The sequence below is a fragment of the Streptopelia decaocto genome (assembly GCF_964273445.1).
Source record: "Streptopelia decaocto genome assembly, chromosome: 3".
Classification (NCBI taxonomy): domain Eukaryota; kingdom Metazoa; phylum Chordata; class Aves; order Columbiformes; family Columbidae; genus Streptopelia; species Streptopelia decaocto.
In genome coordinates, this window is record NC_138656.1 from 73,331,210 (window position 1) to 73,347,911 (window position 16,702).

Genomic DNA, 16,702 nt, shown 5'->3' on the forward strand with positions numbered 1-16,702 from the left:
ATAACACACACAAATCAAAGCAAGTTGTGAACACTCAGCATAGTACTAATAGCATGACAGATTGCTTCGTCTAGAAAAAGCAGTTCATTTATGATCTTGACACAAAGTAGAACAAAAACTATTTGCAGATAGTTGCAACTGTTTGCAAAAAACTATTTGCAACTATCTGCAATTTTTGCAGCTTGCTCCATGCCCTTTTCATTCATAGTAATGAGTGTATCAGCATTAATTCCTCCAGCAGGAGACATCTCAGTGAAGCAGAAAATTCTTGTGGGCCCAAGTCTACTACATTATATGTGACTGTTTTTCCCACAGCTCTGCCTTTCCCAGCCCTGTTGAAAGCCAAGATTAAAAGGTGTGGGTGGGTGTTAATGATGTGTTCCCAGTGATACAAAATTCCCTAGTGAATTCCAGTCTTCCTCTTTGTAGATTTCTGAAAAGCTGAGATGCAGCTTCTTAATGCCAGCCCTTAAACCACTAGAAAAATCCCCACCAAATCAAATGCTATGGTTGCTATCAGCCGTAATGTAATTTAACCCTGATTTGTATCTCTCTACAATGTGGTGTTGCTAGCCCATTTCTAAACCCGATACTAACCTTTCCCATTAGCTTTAGGTAAAGAGGTGAGGGTATTTTTGCCGAGTAGTTGTAATCCTGCACTTGTTAATGGAGACAGTGCTCCTCCTCAGATGTGATCCAAGTATTTCAGACCAGGTTGGTTAGCTGGTTCTGGCGTTATTCCAGGGTGCGTGTCCAAGGGACTCTGGCTTCCTGCTGCAGCAGCGGGAGAGCGGCTGCCCAGAGTGCACAAGAAGAGGAAGATGTGAAGATGGAGGAGAAGGAACAGAGAAAAAACAAGAGGGCAGGGCTCAGACTGCTAACCTAAAGATTATTCTTGCAAACTGGCTGAAGTCTTAAGTCTATGTAGGCAATTCCTGGAGGTGACATGACCTGTTTGTAAAACACTTTTGCCTTTACAGTCTAAAGAGGGCCACTGCAAGTAATGGCTGCCACCCCTATACAAATACGTCTGGCCAAACACTGTAGGTCTGAAGGCAGATTAGTGACAGAGTGCAACCCAGATTAATACAAAACACAAATCAATACATAATGCAAGTCTGGATTGCCTATGAGAAGTACTAATATTAATGCATAAAAAATCATAGTTATCTAATAATTGACTTATTACCTGGAAAATGACTTCTTATACTGTTTGTTCTATGGGACAACAGCTCCACAGTCTTCTTTCCACCTTTTTGAAAGGAAAAAAAAAAACCAAAACGCCACCAAACCTCACAACATCCATCTACTATCACAGTCATAGGAAAGAAAAATCACAAGTTAAAAGGTAGCTACAGTACATTGCAGAGTTTTAACACATTTCAGACTAGGTGTTTATAGTTTGCTGGAGCTCCTGTGTTGAGTGTAGAGAAATCCAAGCTTCTCTGCCAATTTTTCCAGCTCTGTATCATGTTTAATAATGGTAACCCACTGCAGGAAAAAAATATCCTTCATATCTCCTTTCTGTCACATCTGCTTTCCTTGTGTTCAGTAGCATCAATGTGACTTACAAGTTTTACGCCAACTTTTCCCCTGAACTCGCTTGGTTTAAAGCCAGAGAAACCAGGGATATTTGTGCATTAAAGATACCTCCCTGTTCTTTATGTCCCCACGTTTGGTTCATGTGTAGTCTTCAGTGTGCTAACAAGCATTTCTCAGTTTCCTGTGACAGGAATAACTAATGTTTTCCTGCAGAACAAAACAATAACTAAATTTGTAGTACCTTAGATTCTTCATAGCATAGAAATGCACCTTGAAAGATCGTTGGAGTTTTTCCCTGTTTACTTAATTTACTAGGAATTTAGGTATCATCACACATCAATTTTTCTGCATGTGTTTGTCAGACTGACAGTAGGATTTTGATACCACAGAGAAAAGCAGCAGTTTCAGGCAAGTAGCAGTAGAAATCCCTAAACAAGCTTTTTAAGCTACATGAATTACATAAGCATGACGTTAAAAAGTAACCTAATAAACAGCTGAGAAGAAAGATTTTTGTTAAATTTTGGGTTAATTCAGATAAGGCCTAGAAAGCTCTGAGTGCTGTTTTGAGATCCTCTAGAAATACCTACAATCATAGGCATGTATCTAATCACAAGGGTACAGTCTTTTTTGGCTGCTCCCCACAACTTGTTAATAAGCTGTTTGAAGACCAGAACCACTAATGAAGCCTTATGTCCGACCACTTCGAATCCTGTGTTTTCTAATTGCCTCCTCTCCTAAATGCAGATCCCCTCATTATTTCCCATGATATCCCTACAAATCAAAAGGCAACTTAAGTTATGGTTTAAAGTTATTAACTGAGGAATCAGTCTTTATTGTGCTGCTCAAGCAGCTACGCTGGAAGATAGTGCTTGAGTTGTCTTACTTTTCCTGAAGATTGTGTCAGGTCTTTCTCCTCTACCTAAATCACAGAATCACAGAATCGACTGGGTTGGAAAAGATCATCGAGTCAAACCCTTGGTCCAACTCTAGTCCGTTTACTAGATCATGGCACTAAGTGCCATGTCCAATCTCAGTTTAAAAACCTCCAGGGACGGCGAGTCCACCACCTCCCTGGGCAGGCCATTCCAATGCCTGACCACTCTCTCTGTAAAGAATTTCTTTCTAATATCCAGCCTAAATTTCCCCTGGCAGAGTTTAAGCCCATGCCCCCTTGTCCTATTGCTAACTGCCTGGGAGAAGAGACCAATCCCCACCTGGCTATAACTTCCCTTCAGGTAGTTATAGAGAGTGATGAGGTCACCTCTAAGCCTCCTCTTCTCTAGACTAAACAACCCCAGCTCCCTCAGCCTCTCCCCATAGGTCTTATGTTCAAGTCCCTTCACCAGTCATGTTGCTCTTCTCTGGACCCGCTCCAGCACTTCAATGTCTTTCCTGAACTGAGGGGCCCAGAACTGAACACAATACAATACAAATACAATACAAATGCTTTCATTACAGAGGTTTTCTTCCCTTTCATATGTGGTGTAAGTTGCTTACTGCTTCAGAGATTAGGGAGAGATTCAGAGAGGTGGACACATAAGCTCATTTCCCCAAGAAAGCGGGTCACAACACACAACCTGTCTTTACGTGCAGTCACATTCCTCTGGGAAACTGCGGCTTCCCAGTCATCAACTTGACACTGCAGTTCATCAACCTGCTGGAAGGCCTCTGCCTTTAAACTGTTCTCTTGGGTTAACTGGCTTCTTATCCGAAAGCTGGTAAAAAGATTAATGGCAGCAACAAAAATTTGTCATCTGACAGCTCTGCCTCAAAGCAAGGGCCAAGATTTAAAGGAAAATACGGTGTTGCCCTGTGTGCTCTTGTGAATGAGAGGGCATCACTTCTTGGTGGTTGAAATAATCCATAATTACAGCCTTGCTAAACATATCCATCATCCCTCTGAATGCAAAATACAGCACAAATAGTGGAAATAGACATTCTCCTTATTGTTTAATAGGAATCTGCATTTTGGGCATTGCTGGAGGAAGATAAAAACAATACAGAGGATTTTCCTCACTGTTCTCTGCGTGTAACCATAATTAGACAAGACCTTACTTTCATTTTCAGGGCAGAGATATGTGGAAAAAAACCAGCAGCTCTTCCCTCATCTCTCCTACAGACTCTAATTTGCTAACTAAGTTTAAATATAGAATTGGTGGTATTAGTGACCATGTAGGCGCCAGCTGCAGCTGGGGCTGTTGTGTGGCAATAAAAGTCTGTACCCTGCAGTTGCTGTTTTCCTTTTTGCTGTCCTCAAAGGCTGATCCAGCTGTTGATACCCCTGGTCTCTTAAAGGGTTATTTTGTAAACACTTTGGAGCCTCATCAAAGACAGGTATCAATTACATCAGTGGTCTCACATGTGCACAGCTTTGGCTGTGTGAAAATCTCTCTTTCTAACCAAAATCATATGATTTTGGTTAGAAAACATGCCAGCAGCCTGAGAAATTATTCCCAGCAGAATGACATCTGCCACCCTGATTCTGGAAAACAAACAGCCTATGCGTTCACCTTGATGCTTTAGAAGACTGAAGACAGAATATACTTTGGCTTATAGGAGAGGCATTCAGATACATTTACAGGCCTTTTTCTCTCTAGACCAAGAAAGCAAGGGTAAGGAGACTTCAGTGGCAGAAAAGTTGTCAGTTAATAGATGGATTGACATAGTTAAAGTCTAATCAAGACATTGCCAAACAATATTTTGTTCTGCAGGCTACACTACAAAAGAAGAGCTGCACTTTTCACAGCTAGGAGCCCATTCTGCCAGCTGTGCTAAACACAGAGATTGTATTTACTTGGCCAAATCAGCTTTTTAATTTTACAGGGACATAATCTTAAAAGTGGATTCGGTTACTCAGTTACACTAAATCAATGCTTAGCAATGCAGTAACAGATTTAAACTCATCAGTTTAGTATATCAGTTCAGTATGGTGGCATCAGTTTAGTGAAAACTAACACCATTTCTGTGGCCAGACTAGATTAAAGGTGTTCCTTTCCCAATACATTCACTTAGGGGACCAGAATTTGGGAAACACTGGTATAACATATGTGAAACAGAAGGGTGAGGGTGGGTTGTGTCAAACGCAGAGTAGATAAAGCAAAAGGCCAGCAGTTTGTCAGCTCTGTAGCACTGGTATCCAAGCCTTGCCTGGGAAATCTCACAGGGAGAGCCAGGAAAGCAACAGGCACTGCAGACCCGGGAATGTGAACCTGGCAGGGAGGCAAAGCCCAAGTGAGGCTCCCAAGCTCCCTGTTCAGTCTGGTGACAAGGACAGTGGTTACGGAAGAGGCCTGGGGGCACACCGCTGGGGAACATGCCAGTGGGAGATGCACAGCTGGCCAAAGCCACCAAGCCCCGCCACCTGCTGGTCTAGCTGCTGCACCCCTGATCCCCCCAGGGGTGCACTGCACCCCCATTCCCACTGCACTAGTGCCTTACACAAACTCCCAGGCAGTTTACCTCTAAAATAAGGAGAATAATACTTTCTAGAGGAAAAAAAAATACTGAAGCAGGCTGAACAGGAAGGCTCTGCAAAGCATTGGAAACACAAGATGCCACCAAAACACGGAAGATGACCCTAAGCCCCCAGCATGCAGGGCCCAGCACAGGGACAAGGCTCATGCTGCAAGAGCTTCACCCAGAGCACTAGGAAAGCTACAGTGAAGATCTGTGAAGTTCAGACACTTGAAGGGATTACACTCAGATGTGGTCAGACAGCGTTAGAACTTCGAGGCACCTCTCCAGAAATGCTACTGTTTCTATTTCCGGAGTCTGCATTATGAGTTTACCTGCTGCATTTCTTTTTTGACCCCTTTTTTTTGTTGAAGGCAGCATCTTTTAGAAGATTTTTCAGTTTCCTTGGTTAAGCATTTCACGCTCTGCTCTTTTTCTTCCATTTCTTCAAGCATCTTCTCTGTTTTTAGCTTTCATCACACAAAGTATTGTCTTCTCTTGGCTTCTTGTGCCTTCCTCTATATTACTTCCAACAGCATTTGTTTCTACAACACACAGTAAGGGAAGTTTCAGACTTAGGTTACTTTCCCCTAATTCCCATACACACCTTTTAAACCCTGATGACCAGTCTTCAGATGTCATGCCCAGCTGAGCTGAATGAGGAGAGACTCAATCCCACATGGCTTGGTAATGAAGATAATGAAAGGCTGGTAAACAAAGCTGAATTATCCTGTGATCTTATGAAAGGACCACAGTCAGGCCTAAACCCCAAAGAAAATCTGTGTTTCAGGAATGAGGAGCACAAGTGGAGGGTAAAGGGGAGTGGGAACAAAATGCTGTATTTACATTATGGCTTATAAGAGGGAGAAGCCTCAAAACAACATTCATGTGTGGAACTCATTCATTCGCAAATAACCAAGGTAGTTGCTTCCAGTTTCCTTAGTCTGGTGTAATTTGATTTCTGCAACCAGGCTCTGGTCTGCATGTGGAACTTGTTTTTAAAGTAACATATAAACAAGGAAAGAGGGAGAACACAGGCACAGCTTTTTGAACAATCCTGTTTATAGATGGTTTGTAGAGGCATCCAGCAGGTATGGCTATATTTTAGAATCCGTACTACAATTGAATGCAACGGTATTACGAGCCATCCACTTCAGGTCAAACCCTCCTGTACAGTCAAGGGTTGTGGAATGGAGTCTGCTACTTGTAAACACCAGCATCACAATCTGTACCGAGGAAAGAAATTAGGAAGAAGACAAAGAATCAGAAGCTGATGTCAGAAACCAAAGAAAACCAAAATCACCACCAACAAAAGCAGCGGCTAGAAAGATGGTAGATGCAGTGGGTCTTTTGGAAGTAAATTGACAGCTTATCAGTGAAGAAAACCAGTTTATCAGCCAAAGGCAACTCTACTCTGGTGAAAAATCTAAACACAAAGAGCTAAAAGCAGTCACAGCCCAAACATTTTTCACCGGGAAGGTCTCTAAGCCTTACTAGGATTGGAGTTTCACAGACAGATGAGCTCAGAATAGAACAACTGAGCCATCATATGTGACTTTGATATCACATTTACCTTAATTAACCTTGTACTGGCATGAGCAAGTTGGTTTGCCTAAACCCTGTTTCCCAGAAAGGCATCCGGTCTTGACTTGAAGATACTTAGTCAGACATATTGTTATTTCCACAGTTAATTACATTTTTAAAGCATTGTTTCTAATTTCCCATTTTCAGTGTAGCCTGCCTTCCACTTCTAGGCACGGCTTCTTGTTCTGCCTTTCCCTGAGACCTCTTCTAGAGCTGCTATTCTCTTGCAACAAAAATACCTGTAGACTGTAATCAAGTCACTCTTCTTTCAGACAGGCTAAACAGATCGAGCCTTTTAAGACCTCTCTGCTAGAAATAATTTCCTGCAGTCCTCAAATAATTTTTGTAAATCCCCACTGCACTCTTTCAGCTTTTTATTCAAGTTTTTTCAGTAGGACACTCTGGAACCAGTGTTGTAATAGAGCTACAAACTCATTTTTAATATACCTGCACTACTGGCCTTTTGATAATTGGAAAGATTGCGGCATCCCTCCATTCCAGAAATGGTCAGTCATCTGTCTGTCATGACCCCTGTCCTGTCCAAGGGACAGTCACCCCGTTCTGCGGGAGTCCTGCTTTCTTCTCCTTGTTCAGCTACTCAGGCACTGAAACACTTCTTGGAGGGATAAGCAAGTTACCGAGCTATCTGTATGATTCCGTACTCCTGCTCTGCCCACATCGTTATTCACTAAATGTGCCTTGTCAAATTCACTAAGATTCCTCCTCAAATATGTCATCGGTAAATTTTGTAAACTATAATTTGATATTTATTCCCAAGCTATTGACAAAAATGTTAAATACTGATAGTTCTGCCACCAACCCCTGTACAAATCCATCAGCAACCGTCTTCATTTAATGAAAATAACATATTTCCATATGTCAAAAAATCTCTATCCATTTAGCATTTTTATTGATACTATGTAATACTAAAATTTAAAATACAAAACTTATGTGCTGCTAACTGAAGCATTACAAGGTTGTTCCAAGTATGTATTACATCTCTAGCATTATGTTTATCTATCTAACTTGAAATCTTATCAGAAGAGTAAAATGAGGTGGGTTTGACAAGACTTATTATCCATATAATCATGTTGCATGGTATTAAGTATATTGCAAGTGAAGGGTGTGATTTAGAGTTCGGCTTTGAGGAATGGGCTGTTTCACCATGTGTAGCCATGTGTAGAGGTGACATGGAGCTTGCTGGGGCAGCGATATATCCATGAAGGTGTTCAGATGGAAAAGCAAACAAACAAACCCTCAAAAATGAATTTATTCTGGATTTACCTCGAACGTTTCCTTGAAATTTAATGATTGCGTGGAAGACTAATAACTTCAAGATCTGTAATTCATTTTTTTTTAATCTGTGGAATAAATTATTAATAGTGTCTTTTCCTCTACTAAAACATACATCAAGCTCTGTTGATTGTGTATATAAATGTAGTGCCTGTAGTTGTCACTTTTGGTACATGACTCAAACTTTATCCAAGATGCTATGTTTTTTTTCTCCAAGTTCTCTGTACCTGCAATGGTAAAAACACTCAGACACACATTGTTTCAATGCCATAAAATACACACCCAGCTTAAGCAACTGTATTATGCAGTTGGTTTTGCATCCATTTATCTTCTAGAATAACAGTAGGCGAAATCCTCATTAAAGCGAGTGAGGTGGAGAGGAGAATTCAGCTTGTGCTGATGAATCAGGACCTGTTGAATTCAATACCTGCTTATGTAGCTGTTTCTTTAGCTTGTCATTGTCTGCCTGAGATTTGTGCAAGAGCTTTCCTTACAGATATGAGCTCACCCTGAAACAAAGTCACACCTTGTTCTGCCATCAGCTTAGCATTCAGACCCTCTTTTTTGCTTTGAAGAGCTTCCTGTAAACAACACATAATAGAAACAATGATGAGAGCAGTGATTTTCTCTCTTACATAGCGCTGGGTTACTTGAAAGGTAAATCAGAGATTTTTAGTAAAGTGGGATTGAATTGTTCCTATTTTCTACTAAAGGACTGACCTTTTTTAAGGCAAAGTGGGGAACAGGATGGACAAGAGGGGTCCTCTAAAGGGGAAAATGTGAGGTAATCTGTATGGGTTCAACTGCATCACTTTAATTATATTCACATGTCAACAATTCAAGTTCTTGTGTGCAAACAAACTCAGATCGAAGCAAAACTCAGTCTTTCTTTCACATTTGAAGGAGTTGTCCATCTATCAATCTGTTTATTCCTTCATTATATCTAAAGTAAAAAGGTGTGTGATGAAGCTTGTTTTATTTTCTGGGCAGAGTCTTTTTGTTCATTTTAAACGTGAACATAAATGTGTATGTGTATATATACATATACATATATATATAGAGAGAGAGAGATATATATATATATACATGTTACTCTGTCAGGCACAGATTTAGCAGTCCTCACTCCTTTCCCAGCCATTTAAACTGGATCCTCTGCTCTTGGAATGGAGGACTGTGAAATACAAGTTCTTAAGTCATCAGGTTCATTCCAATGCCAGACACAAGCCGGCTCTGTCTGAACAAGATGAGCTAGTTTCTAATTTTAAAAAAACAAATTTTCCCATTTATTTTTCTGTTTCAGATTTTTAAAAATATTTTAAAATATTTTTTAAATCTTTTTAAAAATCCACAAATTTGCAATAATTCAGTCAATTTTTTGACTGATCTGCTTAATAAAGTATTCTAATGATTTAGCATCTCCCTGATATAACTGAAGTAAGCGTATGCACATTCAGTTTTGTTTCAGTTTAAAAGTAACAAGCACACAAAAACTGTTTTGTTTTCACTCTTTTTAAGGCAACAAATATGATCCATTCTGCCTTGCCTTTGCTTGATTTGTGCAGCTAATTAACCTGCATAACAATAACCTGTTTGTTCCATTCTAATCAGCCTCATTTAAATCAGCAAGGCACTTTACTTTCCATCTATCTTCACTTTAGTTTAATTTAGTCATTTTTGTGCTTCGTCTTGTATTTCCATAATTAAATTTACAAACCTCATGCTGTGTTCTGCTTTGTTTAAGCAGATACCAATTAAAAAAAAAAAAAACAGACTAAAAAAACCTCAACCACTTCCTAAGCCACCAATCTAGTTCATTTTCACTTCATGTCTGCCTGTCTTCATTTTTATACATTTTGGTCAGTTGCAAAATAGTTGATTGTAATACAATGTCATAAGTAGTCCTCTGAGCCAACAACAATATTCAGAATACTATAGGCTACTCATACTTCTTAAACACTTGCTTCAAGGAAGCATCATGGATTTGTTTCATGCTCTTCACATTTGAAGACCACAATTATACCCATAATATAGAGGCGGAAAAGTATAGACTTTATAGAATTTTTACCTAAAATCTGCAGTTCCCATGAGAGCCTGTAGTCTCGCTGAAGAATAGTAAGCCTGCCCAGTTTGACCATTAGTTTTGCAGAGAATTAGACACATATAACAAATTAAATTAGCAGGGAAATATCACCTTCTCAGCATCTCTAAGCTTTGCATGTGGCTTGGAAATAAACACAATTGTAAAAGCATGCAACTGTTTGTATTCCTTTTTAATTTTCAAATGATCAAACTTTGCAGTTTGGAACAGTGCAGCCTATGGCAATAAATTTCTATTACTGTGTCTCCAGGGAAACAGGAAATGTGAACATTGCCCAGAAACTGAGAAAAATAAATGGAAGAAATTTAGTCCAAAACCAGCAAGCAGATAAACCCTTCTGAAATGAAGCACCATTAATGGTGATAAACACTATTATGCCAAATGGGGATTCTGGTTCATACATTATTCAGTAACCTGGTTCACCTTAATTACAATGTCCTTAACAAGAACAAAATTAGTGGATTCATGAAAAGTATAGTCATCGGGTTTTCTTTTTCTTTGTTCAAAATAACAGCCTTCCTCCTCAAAACTGTTCTTAAGGCAGAGGAAAACAGTTTCATTATGCAAAAATCATAGAAACACGGGTTACAGGGGATGGCTGCAGGTCCCAGCCCTCCTGACAGAGGTGCCTCTGTGCAGAGACTCTACCATTCAGTGTCAACTCACCTTCTTACCCGTTGTGTTCCGTATTAGTTTTATCTGCAGTGGGGCTTTGGCCTTCCTTAGATCATCACTGTGGGTCCAGACTGATACTCTACCTTTGCTGCCTGTCCAGGTTTCCACTAATTGTAATCTTTTCTTTTTGTATTTTAGTCCTTTAAGAAGCTCCTTGCTAATGCAAGCGAGGCCAAGTGTCTGCTAAATTCCCTGGTCTTCTTGCATAACAGGGTAGTTGGTTTTGAAAAAGTTTTCTTTAAAAATGAACCACCTTTCCTCGGTACCTTTGCCCTCTTGGCAGTTTCCTGGGGATTCTGCGTAGCAATTCCCTAAATAAATCACAGTCTGCTCTCCTGAAGTCCAAAGCCTTTGCCCTGCAAAATAATTTTGCAACTTTTCTCCTGATCCTGAAATCATTTCATAGTCACTGCAGCCTCAGATGACACTCACCACCAGTTTTGCCCTGTTTGTGAGCAGCAGAAGTAAGGATTTACCATGGTTGGCTTCTCTATCTTTTGCTTTTAGGATATTATCACTAATGCCATCCAGGAACTGCCCAGGCTTTCACAATGCTGTATTCTCCTTCAAATATATTTCCAGATGAATAAAACATCCATGAACAGCAAGGCCTCAAATCAAACCCACTTTTCTTAGCCCTCTATAGACAGGCCCATCCAATTTATTATTCTGCCCAGGCAGCCTGTAACAGATTCCCCACTGCAATCGTTAATCGTCACTAACGTTCCCCCCTCCTCTGACCATGACTCCTAGGCTTTCAGTAGTACATCTCCACATTCATACACAATTCTCGCTCCTCTTCTTCCCTGCTGGTCCTTCTTAAACACGCTGTAACCACCCATGACCATGGTGTGCAGCAGCCCACCAAGTTCCCGTGACTCTGCTCAAACCACAGCCCTTTGACTGCTCATGAGCTCCCCACTCCTCTTGTTCACGGCCTCTGCACAGGGTCCTTCCCAAGCGGGGATGTGGAATTCTCCCTGCAGCCTTCTCACACGTGAACCTCTGCCATTTCCACTGGTTCCTCATTTACTTTTGGGTGTCCCTATCTCCCAAGGTTCATTGGGGGTGCTGAAAGCCCATCTCACTCTGTTGCCATTACAGTTATATCCATATTTACTTTAGACAGAAGTATTTAGCCATTATCCATTTGATCTCATTTGTGTTCACTAACTACCATATTTTTTGTATAAATTTAACTTTGCTGAGGAGGAATATGATTGACTATAAAAAGGATTGATTTGGAAGTTGTAGCCTGGAAATGACTTTCCAGGCTTTACTTTATAACTCCTAGAACATCAGTTTTGGTGGCACTTTTTCAAAACATAAAGCGGAATATATTTTGACTCTTAAGTCTTTGACTTTTGACTCTCAATTCCAAGTGGAAAAAAGGGTTCTGTCCCCATTCTTTTTGTGACCAGCTTGCACAACATTTATCAGGACCACTGAACATCACATTCTCTTTCCTCCGCCCAATCATGGGACAATGAAAACACATGACAATGCTGACGTACGATTGAACATGAGTTCACACTTCCTCAGATCCAAGTTCAGCTTCTCTAATGTTCACCTGTGTAGAACACATGGTGCTAGTTTCACTCAGAACAGACTGCAAGCAGGCTTCCTCATTTTAGAAGCAAATTCAGTTCAAATACGTGCAGCTACTCAGGGTCTAAGGGCTGGGTTTGGCCCAAAATTTCTGCATAAACACACTGTCAAAGGTGGTTGATTCATGACAGCCTGACAAATGAGTAGCCATTAACAGGGTCTAGTAATGGATCACCTCCATGCTTTTCACCCAAACAATGTCCCAGATAGAATGCAATAACTTAAGCCATCTCCAGCAAGCTTAACCAGGATATTATCCTTGTGTTCACTTACTGACACACATATGTATTTCCTTACTTTAGACAAATGTTCTTTCAAGTCACCATTATTTTTAGTGGAGCCAAACTTTTTCTTCAGATCAATCATATTGCCAACTCCTTCTCTTCTCACTTCGCTGATGATTTCAAACAGTCGTTGCTCAATGCTAAGGCGATAGACATCCAAATTTCCCTGCAATTACAAACAGAACCCATAAGAGATGAAGTGTGCACATATGGGAAAGCAAAATTCAGAAGATTTCAGAAGTCTCTCAACTACGACCAGATGGTCTTTCTTCATAATTATTTTCCTAGCATCCATGTATCAGGAAGACAGAGCAATATTCTTCTTGCATCCAGATACTACAAGAAGTGGAATTTCAATTGTATCATTTGCAGGCAACCTATTGGCAATCCTGGGATGTATGTATTTAATGGAACTAGCAGCACCACTGTGAAAAAATAGGCTTTCTGGTGAAAACTGGACTCCCACTCAGGACTGCAAATGAAATCATAATATTCCTCAAGTCACTATTGCCCTGGCCACAGACATTAATGGGCTTATGGATCATCAATCAAAACCCCAGGGATTTTATGCAGGTAGTTGCTCTACAATACACATGATCACAATCAGGCCATTTTTTGCACATTAGATTGGGATATCTTATTTTTGTAAGTAATGACATATGTCGCCCCAAAGAAATCAGTGGACTACTTGAAAAGAAAGGCATTGTTAGAGTGAGCAATAAAATTACACAGAGGACATAAGGTTTCCAAGAAAAATAATGCAGACTACTACAAACTGGAGTATTATCTCCAAAAAGTTCCCTCCGCTGTAACTAAAAAGAACTTCCATCACTCTTTCTAATGTGATACCTGTTCCATCGAGAATACGCCTCCTCTTTTGGAAAAGGTACACTATTTTTCTACCAGACGTTTTTACAAGATGCTTCTAGCAGCAGGAGACAAATGATTCAGCCATTCATCCACCTGGCACACTGCAGCAATTTATCCCTTTGAGTGCTACACTTGTTGGCAAATTATACAGCAGCACAAAAAAAGATAGATGAAGCACCCACTCTTATTCTGTACCTACTTTTAGATGGACACAAGTCACAAATAGGTCCTGCACTAATGATTCATATTCATCCCGTACTTCTTTTCTCATCTTCTCTTTGAGAGAAAGATTTTCTTCCTCTAAGTCAGCGAGCTGGGCTCTGGGAGCAGTTATTTCCATAATCATCCCATGGCGCAGCCCCACAATCTATCACAGCAGAGAAAGCGAATGAGCAAAGCTAGGGAGGAGCAAACACCATAGCCTAGGAGTAAATGATCCAGAGCTCTGAATACATTACATGATACCTAATTAAGTAGAGCAAGAATATCTTCCTAACTGAGTGGCCTGATGAAAATAATCCATTGATGATATGGAATAATCCATTTTGTGCACCTCTGGAAACAGCAGGAAGAATTGTGGCAGTTCACAACCAATATTTGAAATGCTTAAGTTTCATACATAACCTTAAAATAACTGTTTCTAGTCATCAGGACAAAAAGATCTCCATGCTAATAGGTAGGAGAAGTGACAGAAGGAAATGTGTACAGAGGACAGAGGAGCGGAAAGGTCAGGGAGCAGGATTAGGGAATCTGATTTTAAGAGAAGGTTCTGTGCATGGCTCTGTTCTGTTGGTGAGCCTGGCCTCCCATGGCACCATCTCCCCTGCCTCCAGAGAGAAAGTCGGAGGAACTTTCTCGGACCAGGCTTCGTTCAGTAAGCCATGATGTAACGCATTTATCAGAGCAAATGTGCTGTCTGCTGATAAGCTTGTACATACAGACCATTTAATATATGAGGAAAACAATCATGTGTTCCATTTGTTGATACTTGACAATTAACAGAAAGGGCACACAGTTTAGCACAAATAGGAAGGTGCGTGACAGAACTTAAACAGATTTAAACAGCAGCATTTAAATTTCACATAGGTGGGTCATTGCTAGGTATAAATGTTTTCATTCCACCGAACAGCATTTGCAACCAGATAAACACAATGGAGGAAAGCTAAAAATCAGTCTTAGCATATTACGTTACTCAGATAAGAAATAGGCACAACTGCAGACTGTAGGCAGAGCCAACAGCACAATCTGCTTTCAAGGTTGCCTGGCACCTCCGCATGGCAGATCTAAGTAGTAACTGCTAATCACTGAATTCTTGCTGAAATATTTGTCTTACAGCAGACATTACGGAGAGACTTCTGAAAATGAATGTTGGGGGAAAATACATGTATTTTAGCTCTGCTGAAAAATTTTGGTGATCTTTATTCAGAGCAGCACTAGTTTTCCTCCTTATTGGGTGTGTTTTCTTGTAAAGTTAGCAAAAGATTGGTCAAATCTTAAGGCTTTGTTGGAGGAAAAAAACAAACACAAACAAAAAAAACCCCAACAAACCACAAAAAAACAACCCACATGGTTCAGGTATGTTTCTCAGTGACTTTTTAGTTTTTAAACTCTCTGCCATCCCACTTTGGCTGATCATGCCTCATGGTTCCTAATGCCTCCACTGAGCAACTGGGCTTGCTCTTCAGATTTGCAACAGCCTCTGTTAATTGGATTAGGCTAACGAGAAGTGGAACTGGAGCAGGAAGTCTCTTCTGAGGTTGAGGCAGAGCCCAGGGGAATAGGCAGCTGCCTGGTGTGGCTGGTCACGAGGAATGACCTGTGTTGTGCTCGAAGCAAGTGGCAGATGAGACAGGGATTTAGTGGTGATGGGCTTGCAAAGTGCAATGGGGGAGAGACTCCACTGCCCACAGGCTCCTGGAACGTCCTACTGACTCCTGTATCTCTCCACCCAGCTGAAACTTCATGTGTTTCTCATTTTTGCTCTCACTTGAGCCTTCCCAAATATATGAACAGGACAGTGAAATCAGGGAAGAAGCAAGGTTGCTGACAAGACACTCTACAGAAAAGGATATAAGAGCAAAAAACTGGAAAGAGCATGAGAAGGTGGGGTAAGAAACTGGTGAGAAGCCCAGAGAACTGAAATCTTGTGGTCAGTGATGAGGACAGATGAGAAAGGCAGCTCAGGAATGAAATCCAAAATGCAGGTGTTCCAACACTGCTGTCCAAACATCCCCCAAACCCAAGCAGTCTTCTCTTCTATAGCGTAGGTTTCTGTAGAAGCTGACATACCTCTAGCAGTAGAGTTTGTGTTGATGGTGCCAAGCCTCCAAGTCAGCTAATAGATTACATGGATATCACATGATTCCACAAGATGGCATTTCTGATTTATTGGCTGGGTTTACTTCTTTAGAAAATTCCACCCACACATACCAGCTATCCTAAGAAACACAGCTCAAGCTGCAAAGTCAAGTACTCAGAACTTAAGAGGAGTTGGTTATGCAGCCATGAAGTAGCATACCAGGCCTAAGTGCCTGACCCACTTCTGTTTCCTGTCTTACTCAATGCACAGGATTGAGTTGCCACAGGAAAATGCCCCATGTAGGAAGAGAGACCTGTCAGTAGAAGCTAAAGTTAGAAAGTTACCAGTATATCATGCATTGTGAAAAAGACCCACAGAACAGCAGGCCACTACCTTTGCCTTCAGGTTATTACTATTTTACAAGTCCTTCTGGCATGACTTCTGGCTTTGAGCACAGAGAGAAACAGCAGCCCCATGGCCACCCTCCCTTTCTTCTCAAAGGCTCTCACCATGTGTCTGCACAGTGGGACTCTGTCCCGAAGGAGACCACTAAACACCACCGGCAGACCATCACCACCAACCTGTGTCAGAGCCGTATCGCTTTGGTTGTCACCTTCTTCCACTGCACGCAGCTCCTGAAGAAAAGCACAAAGATGCACGGTGACTGTGCTTGTGGGGCCCAGCTCCACTTAACACCTTCCCAGCCTGACAGCTTGACTTTCGTTTTTACTTAGCAACTGCCTCCCACTCAGACACCACTTCCCCTGTAAGAATAGAATCAACTCTCTGAGCATACTTGTTCTTTTTGGTAAAGCAGACTGTGCTACTGCTGGAGAATATTTTCATACAACATGGAGAAGGTCTCAAAGTTGCTGCACTCTCTGGCCATGATGTCACAGCCCAGTACGGTGAGACACTGTTGTAAATGGCTTTTTTTTTAAAGTAACCTAGGAAAAAAAAAAAACAAACCTGGCAGACAGCCTGAATCACAAGAGT

At 41.0% G+C, this 16,702-nt stretch overlaps 1 protein-coding gene across 1 annotated transcript in view; it reads right to left on the reverse strand.

The window, feature by feature from the left end:
• Positions 1 to 3,099: 3,099 nt before the first annotated feature.
• LOC309438051 (uncharacterized protein) overlaps positions 3,100 to 16,702 on the reverse strand; it is a gene marked incomplete at its 5' end in the record, with an annotated part of 60,963 nt that continues 47,360 nt past the window's right edge. Inside the window, 3 exons of the mRNA XM_082048959.1 lie at positions 3,100 to 8,453; positions 12,551 to 12,703; positions 16,288 to 16,341. Of these exons, the coding sequence (XP_081905085.1) occupies positions 8,328 to 8,453; positions 12,551 to 12,703; positions 16,288 to 16,341 (333 nt within the window). The 3' untranslated portion in view covers positions 3,100 to 8,327. The remainder of the gene's footprint in view (positions 8,454 to 12,550; positions 12,704 to 16,287; positions 16,342 to 16,702) is intronic.